This window comes from Sander lucioperca, chromosome 5 (assembly GCF_008315115.2).
Source record: "Sander lucioperca isolate FBNREF2018 chromosome 5, SLUC_FBN_1.2, whole genome shotgun sequence".
In the NCBI taxonomy this organism is placed as follows: domain Eukaryota; kingdom Metazoa; phylum Chordata; class Actinopteri; order Perciformes; family Percidae; genus Sander; species Sander lucioperca.
The window spans coordinates 35,897,899-35,913,803 of record NC_050177.1 but is presented as its reverse complement, the minus strand read 5'-3'; the positions used below and the strand labels follow the sequence as shown (position 1 = coordinate 35,913,803).

At 38.9% G+C, this 15,905-nt stretch overlaps 3 protein-coding genes across 4 annotated transcripts in view; all 3 read right to left on the bottom strand.

Moving 5' to 3' along the window:
* LOC116038990 (alpha-2-macroglobulin-like) overlaps positions 1–15,905 on the bottom strand; it is a 71,606-nt gene that overhangs the window by 21,446 nt on the left and 34,255 nt on the right. The gene's annotated exons all lie outside the window — the stretch shown is intronic.
* LOC118495172 (alpha-2-macroglobulin) lies at positions 3,206–7,743 on the bottom strand. Its single transcript, XM_036001711.1, has 10 exons — positions 7,528–7,743; positions 6,896–7,052; positions 6,014–6,066; positions 5,585–5,605; positions 4,932–5,097; positions 4,768–4,852; positions 4,510–4,660; positions 4,106–4,223; positions 3,856–3,965; positions 3,206–3,757 (listed from the first exon to the last, which is right to left on the bottom strand). The coding sequence occupies exons 1-10, from the start codon at positions 7,735–7,737 to the stop codon at positions 3,563–3,565; spliced, it is 1,266 nt and encodes a 421-aa protein (XP_035857604.1). The 5' UTR covers positions 7,738–7,743; the 3' UTR covers positions 3,206–3,562.
* LOC116039000 lies at positions 12,357–14,350 on the bottom strand. The gene is made up of 3 exons (XM_031283754.1): positions 14,150–14,350; positions 13,454–13,747; positions 12,357–13,285 (listed from the first exon to the last, which is right to left on the bottom strand). The coding sequence occupies exons 1-3, from the start codon at positions 14,250–14,252 to the stop codon at positions 12,816–12,818; spliced, it is 867 nt and encodes a 288-aa protein (XP_031139614.1). The 5' UTR covers positions 14,253–14,350; the 3' UTR covers positions 12,357–12,815.

Sequence of the window (15,905 nt, the reverse complement as noted above, 5' to 3'; positions counted from 1 at the left end):
TGTTTGTTGCCATCTTCATCCCTACGTTCTAGATAATCCAACAACAAACAGGCATCACTGAAAAGTTGATAAATGTGCAACAGTAACTTATTAGTCTATTTTTTATTTTGTACACTCATTTGTGCAGGAAGTACCTGGAAAACTGTATAAGCATCAGCTCTCCCATCACCATGGGGGTATGGCAAAACATCTCTTCTCGGTCTCACATGCAAACATTTTAAATCATCTTGAACATCATATGGAATATAGGATATTTTTTTGACCGGCAACAATTCAAATATCTGAAAAGAAAGGTTTGGTTCAAAGTTATAAACTGAAAATGTTTGATGTTCTATGAAGATCTGACAATTGGGAAACTCTTGGACACTAAGGCCTACTCTTATATCTTGAAACGTGGATGTAAAGTATATTTGTCAAATCATTACCTTTATCCATAAGGCAGATTCTTACAGAGGGCTACACCTCACATATGTGATCATAACCTTATACTATAGCATTTTCATAACAGCATGCTTACAACTGGTTAAAAAGAACAAAATCAGCTTTGAGCTACATTGCACAGTTTAACCATGGCACAAGTAGATAACAGCAGAGTAAAAATGGATGATGATAAATGTGCAAAAGATCATGCAGAATTAACAAATTATGTATGCATGTAATTTTGGTTGATTCCAGTAGTTACCTTGTCTGCATCCAGAGTCTTCCCTGGCTCCTTGATGAGGACGCTCTGGTCAACAGCACTCACACCACACAGAGATTCTGGCTGGGCGGTAACCTGCATGATGGTCTCCTCTCCTGGGACAGCCGAGGACGGAGAAAACTCCAGCGACACCTGACACAATCATAAAAGACACATCGCACCATCTGGACTTTAGTGGTAGATGAGATCCTGGGATCTTTTTAAACTTTACCTGGGTTGCTACCAAGGACTCAGCCAACATGGGGCACATACTCTACCAGGTGAGCTGGAGGTCGCCCCATCAGAATAGCTTTTTAATGAAACCACTGATCTTTCTGCGATTTCACTAGATAGCATTTTCCTGCCAGAGGAATGGCCACATGGCAGTCGGTCCCGCCGACGCTTAATACATTCCTCATAATGGAGCTCTGTATCTAATGTGATTTCGGGGGTTATGATATTATTGTCACTCCCCATTCCCTGCTCTGCTAAGGTTGGTGCTTTCTTTTGAGATGTGATGAGGTCAGAGCCTAGATGCCAAAAAGCAACGCTGCAGTTATTCTACATTTACATGAATTGGCTGACTGAACTAACTCTGATTTGCATGCCATGGCTTCAGACAAGGGACATGCTTAATGCATAAACTAAAGTATCTTGTGTTAGTAAGTATAACTAGCAAGGACTGCACATGGATTAGACCACCCTATGCAATAGAAGGTTAAAGTAAGAAAGTGTGATATTTATAATTGCTCCAAATAATATATCTTACATAGATAAATGATTATTTGAATTAAATGCTACTTTGATGTTATGTAACACAAATAGCATATACTTTGATTCTGCATTTAGAATCTCCCAAAAACACCTTTGCCACATGTCCTAGTTCTTCTCAGGCTGACCTTGTGACTGAAGCATTTTTCAGTAGAGAAGTCAGCGCTGTTGGCGATCACAGTCTCACTGGGGAGGATGGCGTAAGCCACAACCTGGACGTCTGGTGCCATGTCTGGAGACACCGTCAGCTTAAAGGACACCTCGCCCTCATTTACTGAAACAACATGAACAACAATCACTCACATGCCTCCATAGATCAATAGATTGGCCATGCTAATTCAAAGGATCATTTTAAGACAAGTCATTCTTTGCTCACCTGATTTATCTTTAACTTCAACCTGTTTAATTCCTTGTATAATAATGACTCCTCTTGATAAGACCTGGGAAATTTAAAAGAAAATGACACAAAGAATGAGTAATGCAACAATAAAACCACATTTCCTTTAACAGCAGATTACAACACTGTCTGCTGTTCTGATGTGTGGTTGTATTTCATGTTATTAAGTAGGCTGCTTAGTGGAATGTGTTCATATGGTTTATGTCAAAATGTTTGCCATAAAAGTTTAGTGTGTATAATATCAATAAACACTTGCCTGACTAAAATACAGTTGCTAAAAGAACAGACCTGTCTCATGATGCAAGTTGAATTTACTCTGGCTCTCTTTGAGGTATCTGACTTTACTAAACTAGCCCTGTTAACTCTGAGTTTAGCAAACCAACTATGTGCTGACGCAGGTGAAGAAGGAGGGGTTTATACTAAACAGCCAATCAAATGCAACATCAACATATCCAGAGCGGCTTAATAAGATACTGATATAATTATTATTGATTCCTGCAGTGAGATGTATTAAAAGGGGAACTTTTTTATAGGTGCTTGGAAGTACTACTGCATATGTGGAAAAAATGTATTCTTTTACGACTCCACAAGTTGCATGAGTCAGCATTAGTTGGGGCTAAGACTACAGTACAAGTTTGAACATGTAAAAAATCTGGGGGTTTGGAAAAAGAAGACCTCTGTAGCCCGCTATTAGCTACATTAGCCACTACTAGCATAACACACAAGAATGTCTGAACACACTGTCAGTGGTTGAGTTGCATTATGGGTAATGTAGCTGCTGGGTTTTGACAAGAAATTATGGAATAAAAAATCTCTGATTCTGCTGCAATGATTGTGATCTTTTTTCCTAAATAGGCGTTTGTGATTCTCTAGTGGTTTAATCGCACCAGACCGGACATTTAGCTTGATGCACTCAATATTTAACTACTAATAACTTAATATTTGGATAAACGTAGTGGATGGAAACACACAGAATCTTCTTTTGCAGATTTGTTTAACAGTTTTGTTCAATACATGCTTGCAACTGTAAACGGGGTTAGCCCTAATGTTAGTTGGCAAACTTTGTCTATTATTACTCAACATGGTCTATGCTTAAATGTAGCACAAAACACAAAATCTCCTGGGTATTTGGTGTCTCCAGTCTTACCAGGTAAACTGTGGATGTCAGTTATCTGATGTAAAGGTCATTTTAAAAACATCTTCCCCATGTCCGTGTCTCTGGAAGTGGTGAGAGGAAAATAGTTCACCAACCACTCACCAGATACATCACATCCACAGAGCCCTGGGCCTCTCGAACTACGGTGTACTGGATGAAGATGTCTTCTTCTTTGCCACAGGAAAGTGGTTCATCCTTCTTCTTCACGTCCAGGAAGCTGACTGTTTTAGTATCAGGAGAAGAAAGTGTGGCCAAAGACACTGTGTGATCTTTAGAATCATAGTATGGCGTTCTGTAAGGAGGGTAGCCCAGTGTCGGTGTGTCGCTAATCTAGAGAGCAGAGAGAAAAAAGAAAAAATATAAATGTGATCATGGTGGTTGAAGCAGAAGAAAGCTTCAGTTTTTTTCAGCCAACACAAATGTTTAGGTATAGACATAGTAGACAGTTCCTATGGTACATTGGTCAGTTGCAGCATATTGAGAAACCATTTTAGGTTTTAGATTTTGGACTGTTTATCATCTTCATGAAAGTTTTATAATGTGGCTGGCAAATGTTGGGTTACAGATTGTAGTTTCTACTTCTTACTTGTAAGTGGATGTCCCCTTCAAAGTCAGCTGTGCTTAATGAGAAAGTGGCGACACCATCACTGTCCGTTGTGAGATTCTGTAACCAACGCGCTGACCACCTTTCACCCTCAAACAGGAACACCGGCATGTCAGGAATGGGTGTATTATTGTAATAAACTGCTTTAACCTGTTGGAAGTACAACGTTTTAACACCGAGAATGCACACTGCTTCAGTTGCACTGTGTATAGAATCACATTGAAGAAGTGAAGACCAAATGCACTTACTTTTCCTTCCACATTTGATCCTTTGTTATAAATCTTGGGAGTGTCAGTGAAAGACAGCTTTCCAACAACATATGAAATCACCGTAGTCTTCTCTTGGGAGCGTGAAATACCTGTACAAGAAGTCTTCATGTTACAACAATGTGTACGCCATATTGTTTCAATACATGGCATAGTAATTGTGTTATTATCGGCCTACTAACTCTTTTTAAAATACTATTTATAATAAAGTACAATATATGTTATGACTTGCCTGTCCCCTCCTCTTCCATATTTGCACTGAGTTGCAGTACATCTCGCAGCACGTTTTGGTCAATTTTCGTGAAAGTTGACATTGTGAAGATAAAAGTGGCACAGCCTCTCTTATCCGTCTAGAAAGCACAATAAAATAAAATAAAATAAAATGAAAAAGTGAAGGACATTTCAAACTTTCCACACGTCAGCATCATTACTTCTTAAAAACTTTTAACTGTCAAATCTTGTCTAACTACTATCTCCATTGTATAAAAATGAACTTTTACGCTCCTCAATTTGTACATTAGACTGACAAGACAGATGACAATATGTAGTTTTAAATGTGCACAGTGTACATTATGTAGGAGGATATGTAAGGTCTATGCACCTTGCTTCATGAGACTGTCACCATAGCTACTGTACCTGCTTTGTCTCCTCGTAGCAAGGCATCTGTATTTCAGGGATTCCCTCTGGATGTTCACGGGTGATTACAAGGGGTATACCAACATAAGCATCTAAAGGTCGGCACACCTTAAAGTCAACACTGCCTGGCACAGGCTGTCCGTATGTATACCTAATTAGTTGGACATAAAAAAACATTGTTATTGAAAAGAAACCATTCCCTAAACTGGACCTATTTTAGATTATTTAAGAGTAATGAGCGAAAAAGCTTTTACTTACGTTGCACATACTTCAGCTTCAATTTCTTCCTGATTAATACTTACTTCATCAAATGCATTTAATTTTACATCAAATTTAGGCAAAACTGGGGACAAAATACGATCATTAGAACTTTTGCTTCATTACACATGGATTGAAATGGATGGTAATAAAAACTAACTTACCGTATTTTTCCACCTTGAAGCTGTGTTGTATTTGATCTAACCCAATCGACACAGTAACTTGGTAGGCTCCTTGACGGGCCTCAGAGTTCAAGGCGTAAGAAAGCTGCAATATCTTACTATTGGATGTTTCATTCAGCCACTGTCCAATCCTGTTGCTGTTAGAATCCTGTTAAGTGAAGTAAAGAAGAACATGTGACAATAGGAAACTCATGAATACAGGAAGAGCACGTTTCTTCTTCTCCTTCCACAAGATGGCAGAAAAAACTGGGCCATGGTTTGGTGTAAACAAATTTGACTTCTTGACTCTCAGTGGGAAAAAACATCATGAAAACTTGAAGCATACACTTTAACAACATATTATAACAACTACTCTCAATTAGATCCTGATGAATGTACTGGCAGGCTAATATCAGTGCCCAGTTACAGATATTGGTCTGATTAGTGTATAATGGGCAAATGTACATAAAGAAGTTGCTTCAAAAAGTATATATACACACATTTGTCTTCTATCCTTTTTAAATCAGGTTTTATGTAGTTTGACAAATACATCTTATATTTTGGTCCACGTATTTGTTTTGAATCAAACTTTAAAAGAATTTAACTTTCAGTTTATTATACACAGTAGTGTGTTTAAGTGTGGATATTAGTCTTACCTCAATTTCAATTGTATCGTACTGTAAAGAAAGAAAGAAAGATTTGTTAGGACAAGCTGCTTTGTATTGCGCTCATCACAAAGTGAGTTAAAGATGATAAACTCAGACTTCAGCTCTTTTATTTATGATTTTATATATATGAACAATTTGAATAAAATTTCAAAAAGGCTTGTCAGCAAGAGTAGACTATGTCATTTTTCTATTGTAATCTTTAGTATAGATTCCACAGTTATTTCCAATTAAATGGGATAATGTGTGACAAAATGAGAAACACGTGTTGGAATGGATTTATTACTGGGTCAGCAACCTTCAAATTCAACCTCATATTCTGGTTCAATCAAAATTAAAACCTGCACCATTATCAAACCATATCACTGATACTGTTTATAAAAAAGACTTAAAGAAAGGAAAGACTGTTCAAACACTCACCAGCTGATTGACAGGTCTAAACTTGGTATCCAGTGTGATGACTCTGAAATGCACTGAGAGACATGCAGAGAGATTACATGAAGCCTTTACAGCTCTTCTACAGCAGTGTTAAACATCCTAACAGGCCAGTGATTGGTCTTCTGTTAACTGAGAAAGTACATCAAATTTGAAAGAAAGAAGAAAAGGTGAGAAAAATTGATAGTTTACTATTGGCATTCCCTCTTGTTGTCTGCCATAGAACCGCGTACATTAATAAATAATAAAGTGGTCAGTGGAAAATGTCCCAATATCCCAAGTTCCCCTTACAGGTTTTCTCATTGGAACTACAGCTGCAGCTAAAAGTTACATAGTGATGCTTTAAAATTACTGTTGATATTCTGGGGCACAATCAATTTCTCACCACCTGTTAGAGCCAATAGTTAGTCAGAGCTGACAGTTTTCTATCATTGTGGGGCTTTTTTTTTTTAAATCCTGGGAATGTCAATATACAATATAATGATATTGTGGCAATACATTTCTTCTTATTATTATCCAATTTCTTACTCTGTTCTGCATGCACTGCAATTATTTGTAAAGAGGAAACTTGTCTATATATGGTACCATATTATGTACTACGTCATAGATCTTTGATTTGATTTATTTGCAAAATAACACAAAGCGGCATAAACAGGACAACATAAGAAAAGAAGCACGTTGTGCAGGTGAGGGAAAAAAAAACACAAAAAAACCTAGAGGCTTATGGAAGGAATGTCACTACTCATTATCAGCAAATACAAAAGTCAAATAATCTACATAAGTAAACAAGCAAAACTAGATTAAAAAAGCAAATATATATAAAGTAACCAACATAAATCAAGTAAAAACCCATCAGCTCAAAATTACCCGTTTGTCCTGGGAGGTAGATTGGTTTATCTGTTTGGATGAATGTCATTGGTCGATAGACTTTGATCTGAACTTTTCGGACTTCTTTAGAGTAGAATGTGTCGCCTCGTACCTCCACCTCAAAGTTCTGCACCACTTCATCCTGCACTAAAGGAACCTGTGACAGAAAGATATTTTATAGACACTGAGAGCCATTAAATCCCATTAAGAAAATGATTTATGAATATTTAACTTGATCTGTCTAAAATCACAAATGTATTACAACAGCAGTTGTCAATTTACACAATTTATTTATTCCTATTGTGTGCTTTTTGTTACAAATGTATGTGGTTCTGTATGTGTTATCAAATCCAATCAATGTTTTCCAACTCAATTTCTTCAACACATTTTATCAAAATGTGAACATGAATCAAATTAGGAAAGCTGCTGAATTGTTAAAATCCTTAAATCACAAATGTATTACAACATGTCAATTTACACAATTTATGTATTCATATTGTGTGCTTTCTGTTACAAATCTTTGTGTTTGTGTCTGTATGAGTTATGAAATCCCATCAATGTTTTCCAACTCAATTTTTTTCAACACATTTTGTGGAAATAAGCAAATCAATCAAATCAGGAAAGCTGCTGACCTTAAATTCAGAGCAGGTATGAAATTCTTTACTGGACGTCTCCTTCAGAAGGGTTGTATTCTTCTCTTGGGACATCAGAGTGACGCTCATTTCCAGAGTCTCGCTGGGCTGCAGGAGACTCGCACAGACTTTGGTCTCAGCTCCAGATTCAAGAATTGCAGGAATGGCTACCATGTACTGCCTACAGCCACAGACACACATACAGTACATATCTCACTGGATCTGACATGGAAATAACCCCAAACCAGAAGAATATGCAGCATAAAATCCTTAACCATGATCAATTCATTCAACCACATTTGCTATTATTATTTTTTAACTGTACAGGTAACTTACGGTCCTGCCACCGCTTGGCCCACGCACATCCAGCTCAAGAAGACACACAGTTTCCATGTCCACATCTGAATCCCAGGACGACCCATGACTGAATGAGATGATCCTGAGTCAGCATCTGTTTAATAGTCTCTGATAGAGAATCCCACCCCCACATCCCCTCTATTTGATTTGAAGGTAACCCATTCAATCATTTATAGACTTCCTGTTGTGGTGTGTAATGCTGACTGCATTTTTTTATGGTTTAATTAGGCAATGTTTGAAGTCCTGATAGTTTAATTCCAAAGGTACAATGTGTAGTATCTTCCCACATGCTCCAGAAAAATAAATAAATAGGAGCAGCATTTGACCTTGTGCAAGAACTGCATGATTTACTTTTTACTAGTTTGGCACACAACAAACCTGGCAACGTCCTCAAAAATGTAACTGAGATTCTGTGTTTAAAAGATGTATGAGTCCCAGGAGAATCTAGCTCCATCCTGGCGAGATTACTGGCTCAGTGAAGCGCACAAAACAACAGCCTGGCCAGAGTTTCACCAACTCAAATTTAAGACTTTTTAAGACCTCTAAGACTATTATGAACGATATTTAAAACCTTTATCACAACATCAACTATGCCCTGAATTCTGTTTTTTCAAGCCAAGTATCAATAAACTTGAACTTCCCCATAGCTGAAGAATAAAATCTGTTTATGTCTGTGGTACAATCCGAAAGAGACTCGCGCCAACAACACAAAAGCTGATTGGCTGCAATACAAGTTGCATGTTGGTCTCATTTGTAGTCGTAATACAGCAAAATATTGGGACTAGTGAAAGAAAAAACAGAGAGCATTAGAAGTAGCGTTGCATGAACGTAGTAAAATTATGACCTGTTTAAAATGATTTAAGACTTAGAACACAATACTGTATGTAAGACTTTTAAGGCCTAAAGTTTAGATTTTTTTGAGCAGATGTGAGCCAAGCATGCCGGGATCCAGGCTAGGCTAACGGTACGTGTCCACTGGCAAGCGTCACTTCCACGCTTCCCATTCATTGTCTATGTGAGCTGCCGGGCAAAGCATTCTGGTAGCGTTGCAGCGACTTCAAGAAGCAGGGCGTCGAGCTAACTGCTCCTCATTTGCATAGTTGTGGTTACCAACCATCGCACAGATTATTGTGGTGATAACGGAGACCTGGCTGCATGAAAACATCCCCCCACCCCCCAAGTTTTATTTTTTTTAAGATATGCACATACACCTTGAAGCATTTTGTTCCTTCCATAGTGACAATGCCAAGATGATATTGCTGTAGCTAACTATTTTAAATCAATTGAACGTGTCAATGTTACAGTAGGTTAAGTTCTGCAACATTGCCCTTTACCCAGCGTGGTATGTTCGCTTTTGTCATGCAAACAGATCTTAACGATCACTAGGGCCAAAGTAGACACAGACGCTGGAGCTGTACAGGATAGCAACAAGGTAATTAAACTGTCAGCGTAGGTCTAAACATTTAATATTTTAAATGTATGTGTCTATGTTGCACTTCAGTTGTAATATCTGTCATCTGTACATAAAATGGGAGTCATACTTTAACCATATATAATATTGGTGTACCGGTTGTATATAGGTTCTGTTAAATTCCTGCATAAATGGGGAGAGCGCCGTCTGCTGGCGTCACTTTCAGAACACTACATACATGACAGAGAAAGCCCAGCAACGCCTCTACTTTCTGCGGAAGGACTATTGAGAGTATCCTCAGCAGTGCCATCACAGCGTGGTTTGGTAACTGCACTGTTGCAGAATGAAAGGCCCTGCAGCAGATTGGGAGGACGGCTGAAAAGATCACTGGGGCCTCTCTTCCCTCCCTCTCTGACATCTACAACACCCATTGTCTGCGCAAAGCCATAAGCATTGTTAAGGATAACACACCCGTCCCATGCACTCTTCTCCTTACTGCCGTCAGGTAGAAGGTACCGCAGTATAACTGCTCCCAGCCTCCAGAATAGGGAAGAGCTTCTTCCCTCAAGCAGCAGTCAGACAAATTTTTCACACTGAACTGAAATGCACTCCTGCACTTTTTTTCTTTTCATTTTCTTTTCTGCTAAATTCTGTATATTATACCTTCACCTCATTTATAACAATCATTGCTCTGTCACAAGTCTACTTATGCCCTGTCTTTTGTCTTCTGTTGTCTGTCCTGTCCCTTGTCTGTCTTAAATGCTCTACTTTAAGTAGTAATTGCATTTTATGTATAGTCTATAATATGTGTGCACTAAATGTAGCCTAGCTGTCTCAAATGTCGATTTTATGTTGTTTAAAAAAAACAACAACTGTGTAACACCACTTGATCCCTGGTGAAACGTTGTTTTGTTTCACTATATACAGTGTATATGGTTGAAATGACAATAAAACCCACTTGACTTGATTTTCACATTGGCCACAGCGCTAAAAGTAACAAATTGTTTATTTCTAAAGAAACACGACAATGTATAAAAGGCTCCATTACCTTGTATCTCACATTATGGCTCTGTAGCAGACGTTTTTGTAAAAATAGGCTAACGATTGTGTCATAACCACGCGACTTACTGTCGCATAGTAGAGGAATTACCATATAGTACAGGAGAAGCTCGCAGGGAATTTCGTCTCACATTAGCTGTTTAAGGGTGTTTTCAAACATGAAAGTCCGAACCAAGGTCTGGACCAAGGTTCATGTTTTTGTTACATTGTATACATTTGATCCGGTAAGTTTTGGTTTCACACTGCAGTTATGCAAGCGCACTAAAGATCTATACGTGACAAAAGTACGTCCTGCCGTCATCACATACGTGAGCTGCGTCTCCAGATACTTATAATTGATTGGTTTGTAGACGGGCTTCCCCGTCCTCTCGTATCCTCTCTGTGTCAGAGTTTTTTCAGCTGACTGCTGCTCTCCCCTACTGCCGCGGCTCTTTTTGTTTTGTTGTGATGTTGAGAAGCGAGACACGGAAACTTTCTTTCTGGAGCATTTATTCAGAGGAAACCTACACTGTACATTTACTACCACTTAACAAATAAACTGCTGATGTATTCTCTGCTCTGATAGCCGACAGCTGTCTGCTCTGAGCGCATTCACCGTCACTCTCACTCTCTCATGTAGCCTACACACTAAGCACCAAGCTATTCCTTAAAGGAGCTATTCCCCGGTCTTGTAACACAAGGAGAGCCTGCCAGAGCTTCTTCTATTTGGTCCGAAAGTCCAAACCATCCAAAAAATGCTTTCACACTGTAAACGAACCGGACCATGGTTCAGTTTGGTCCGGACCGAGACCACCTCTTTTGGTCGGACCAAAATTTGGTCTTTTGATCCGGACCGTGGTCCGGGGGAGGTTTCACATCTCTAATTTTGGTTCGGATCAAACTGAAAGGTCCGAAAGTCCAAATGAGGTATGTGTGAAAACGCCCTAAGTGTAATTACTAATGTTAACTAGCATTTTAGTTAGCAGTAATTAGTCTGTGCCTATGTTATCTCCTTACACATACCTACGCTCTCCGTCTCTGCAAGATTGGGAATGATTGAGATTTCTCTTGGCACAGCTACCAGAAGACTTACAACTTTCAGACACGTTGCTCACGTCACATCTACGTCGTCTCTCTCAGTTGGAGGCTGCGCAGTAACGCTCAGCGCTCACCGGAAAAGTGTTTCTAATCATAGATATATATAAAGGCTAGATGTCTCGTCCGCGCTGCTGGCCAATGGAGGTCGACGCCCGCACCTGGCGGCCTTCTTGCCACAGTCAGCTCGCTCACTCGTAACGTTGTGTTTTAATGGTGCATGTACTTTTTAAATAACCATAACTTGCTCAATTTTCTACTGATTTTCAAACGGTTTGATTTGTTATAAACGTCAGAGATGTAGTTATGACACTGCATACTTATGAATAATTATAACCATGGACTTCCATATGAAAATAACATTAAACATAACAGATAGGTGCAATGAATATACACACGCACAAGGTATTTATGTTAAATCAATATATAGGCTACTAAAACTCAGTGTACAGAATGGCAACAATATATCTATCTATAGATAGATATCTATATCTATCTATAGATAGATATCTATCTATAGATATATATCTATATCTATCTATAGATAGATATAGATATCTATCTATAGATAGATATATATATATACATACATACACACACTTTTATAATATGAATATTACTAATATAAAAATAATTTGAATTATTATGTTTATTTTAAACAAGTTTAAACTATTATAAAAGTGACATTTATTTGCAATAAAAAAAATAGGTACAAGATTTCCTTTTACAAATACACAAAGAAATGCTGCATGTTGAAATCCCCACCATGTAGAGAGAACTACACTACTGTGGAAGTATATACATGGAGGATAGAGATACAAAATTCAATTCAATTCAATTTTATTTGTATAGCACCAATTCATAAGACAGACAGACAGACAGACAGACAGACAGGTGCACGGCAACAACAGTATTGGCAATGGCAAATGTAGAGAAGCTAGTACAGGAGAGATGTGATCTCTTTTTCTAGTTCCTGTCAGTACTCGTGCTGCAGCGTTCTGAATTAATTGGAGCGTTTTAATGGACTTATTGGGGCAACCTGATAATAAAGAGTTGCAGTAATCCAGCCTTGAAGTAACAAATGCATGTATTAGTTTTTCTGCATCTGTCTGTGACAGGATGTGTCTAATTTTTGTAATATTACGTAAATGAACAAAGGCAGTCCTAGAGGTCTGCTTTATGTGGGAATTAAATGACAAATCCTGATCAAAGATAACTCCAAGACTCCTGACAGTGGTGCTACAGACCAAGGTAATGACATCTAGAGTAACTATATCTTTAGACAGTGAGTGAGTGAGTCTCTAAGGTTTTTGGGGCCAAAAACAAGAATTTCATTTTTTTTTAACAGTTTTACATCAGAAAATTGACCCAAAAAACATAGCTTGGGCTAATGCCCTTTGAAAAGGACGGTTTTATTGAGCTTCTGTTGCATGTTGTTGCTCTGTAAGCTAAGGTTAATCATTTTAGCGATGTGGTGCAGCCTTTGCTTAAAAAACAGGGACACAACCAGTGTTAACAGCGTATGGTGGTGGCTGTCTATGCCATACTGCGTTTTGCCGATGTGCTCCCCGAGCACAAACACATCCTTTGACCCTATCCTCTTCCGTACAATGTACACGACCTCTAGCAGTTTGATGGGCTGTGATCGTCTGGTACTTGCTGATGCCTGACGAATGACCCACTCTGCTGCCCTGACGACGCTCACTGTGCCTTCTGATGGAATCACCAGACCTCCATTGTTTTTTAAAGTCAGCAGGTGGTAGCTTTGGTCCTTGATGGCAGATGCAGCGTCTGTCACCAGGCTGGCACGGCAGACATCACAGGACAGCTTCTTCAGAGCCCGTCGCACAACAAATCCTGAAATTTAGTATAATAATATCATAACTTATAATAATAATCATTAATAAGCATGGGGAAATTAAGGGGACCTTTCTCTTTTTGGACTATCGTGAGAGTGTTTTCCCCCAGATTTTGACTATTGGCACTATTGGTTATAGGCAAAATCGACTTTCAGTCTGCCTTTACCTGAAATGTACACGAGAGCGTTGTCCACAAGACCATCGAAGCGGACGGGAAGGTAGCTGTGGTCATGTACTAGGGCAGGAATGTCAGCAAACGGGGATGGAAGATCTTCTCCTGCTGCAGAGGACATATCTACAGCTGACAGGCTTGTAGAGGTGTCGATGACAGCTGGTAGGGACTCTGTGTCATCCTGTGCCGTCACATTGCCTCTGCATGGTTTAACAACCCCACACCGGGCCATCAGCTTTCTAAAGATGTACTTGAACTGGCTGGCATTAGGGTTGTTATTCCAGCCACCTTAATGACAACACAAGATATACGAGTATAGTACACAGATATTCAATACATGCTTTACAATGTTTTATGCTTAAAAAAAAAAAAATAAATAAAAGACAAATTAGAACTAGTCACCCCTGAATGATCTTTCCACATAAATTAAGTTGAATGACATTATCATACAATTCAGACTGTATCAGTGGTGATAAATTCTGCGAACAGATAGTCAAACACACAGGCATTTTTCTAAATACTCAAAATGGTTTGTGACACTTCCAGGTACTGTGCATGTCTTCAGAAAACACATTTTAACCAAAAAATTAAAAAAACATATAGACCGACAAACTGAAAACAATACAAACATTTGCTAACACTTTGTGTCACTTAGTGTTGCGGCTGATAAATATAAATTATGAACCCTACCAGATGCTCTGATGGAGTTGAAGAGAAGCTCCAAGTGGTCCTGGCTGAACCTGTAGGTCAGGACATATCGCTGTCCTTCAAGCAACACAGGAACCATCGACATCAACGTGTCAATGTTTATGATGAAGCCCAGGACAGAAAGGAACCTTCAAAAGCAAATACTGTATTACTATGATGATCCTGCCAAAACAGGACACAAGAAAGCAGGGATGCAAACTAACCTAACCCTAGTATAGGGTGAAAATAGTGAATGCTCCCAGAGCAGCACTTCTCAGGGCAGACACAAATCCACATTTCACACAATTCTCTTCATTACCACATTTTGGGGGTAAAGCTGACTAGTTTGCATCCTTGATTTTAAAAGTATAATCAGTGTGAGGTTTAGGATCCTTAAAATTACTTTTAGTGCACTAAACCTTCTTGAAATCAATTCCCAACATAACATGCAGACCATCCAATACATACCATTTTGACACCCGCATCTGGGGAGAAAAAGCTGAATACAAGAGTACTGGAACAGAAACAAATTTGCAGACAGCAAACACATTGGAGCAAGATAGTATCATATTAATAATATGTACCACTTTATGAACTTGACGCAGACAGAAAAGAGCATCTTATGAACTTGATGCAGACAGGAGGACAGAGCATCTGAACTTGATGCAGAAGATAGATAAACAAGAGAACAGAGCATCTCATGAACTTATATCATGGACTTGAGGGATGCACTGAAACCAGTAGAGTTTTACCTTAGATAATTTAATGATTTTAAATTGACTACTTGTATACATCTAACGAAGAATAAAATAAACCCATATTTTCTAAATCAGCAGTCTCATTCTGATAATTTAATTATAATAAAGAATTTCTACTGGGTAATGGCGACTATAAATGGTGTCAGTGCATCACTAATAGAACAGTCACTATTTTTAAAAGACCTCTTTGTTCGGTAAAGGGGTTTGCCATTTTCCATCTTCAAAGTGAGCAAGTACCCCCTGGCTTTTGACAAGAACTCCCTGGTGCTTGGCCAATTCCTAGAACCAAGGGGGGCTTTTGACCCTCTGGCTCTGGGATTGCGACTGTTCAAGATGTCAAACAGCCTGTCTGTTATCTATAAACAAATATCTAAGTCGTCTCTCTCAGTTGGAGGCTGCGCAGTAACACTCAGCGCTCACCGGAAAAGTGCTTCTAACGGCCTTCACTGGTCTCCGTCCAGAGACACGGGATCTGTTGGTCCACTGTCTATGTGTATACCAGCCACAGTGGCGGGTGGATTGTAAAACATTCCTTGTAACGGACTGGACAGCTTTTGTCAAACAATGCTGTTGCTAAGTAACAATGCTTATAGGAGTTGCGTTACGTTACTGCTAATGAATGCCCAACATTTCCGGATTTTCCTGCTTCATAATAAAAACATTCAAATACTAAAATAACGGACGACTTTTATTGTGAAGAACTTATAGGAAATGAAACCGTTAGCAGCCGGGGCCGAAAGGAAAATTATCGGTTAAAAAAATGTGGCGACATATCCCCGGTGTTAAGAGGCGGAGTCAGCAGTAGCTATGAATGTACAAACTGGTGAGGGCGAAGTAAAGAAAAAGAGAAGGTACTTTTCAAACAAGTGCCGCATTGACAAAACGTACAGCGAAAGGCCGTGCAAAACATTTCAGACCTGCCAACCTGTATACATTTTAACATTAATGTACGCTGTAACGTGTTTTCAGTCGCTGAAAGTTGCTGCTGTTATCCTGTCAGC

Excerpts from the sequence above, each read along its gene's own strand:
- LOC118495172 (XM_036001711.1), bottom strand. The coding sequence starts at position 7,737 with ATGTACTGTATGTGTGTCTGTGGCTGTAGGCAGTACATGGTAGCCATT. Across the intron at positions 5,606-6,013 it reads TTAGACCTGTCAATCAGCTG|TACGATACAATTGAAATTGA; the intron begins GTGAGTGTTTGA and ends CTTTCTTTACAG. Across the intron at positions 4,853-4,931 it reads CTTCAAGGTGGAAAAATACG|TTTTGCCTAAATTTGATGTA; the intron begins GTAAGTTAGTTT and ends TTTTGTCCCCAG.
- LOC116039000 (XM_031283754.1), bottom strand. The coding sequence starts at position 14,252 with ATGTCGATGGTTCCTGTGTTGCTTGAAGGACAGCGATATGTCCTGACC. Across the intron at positions 13,748-14,149 it reads CAACTCCATCAGAGCATCTG|GTGGCTGGAATAACAACCCT; the intron begins GTAGGGTTCATA and ends GTTGTCATTAAG. Across the intron at positions 13,286-13,453 it reads CGCTCTCGTGTACATTTCAG|GATTTGTTGTGCGACGGGCT; the intron begins GTAAAGGCAGAC and ends ACTAAATTTCAG.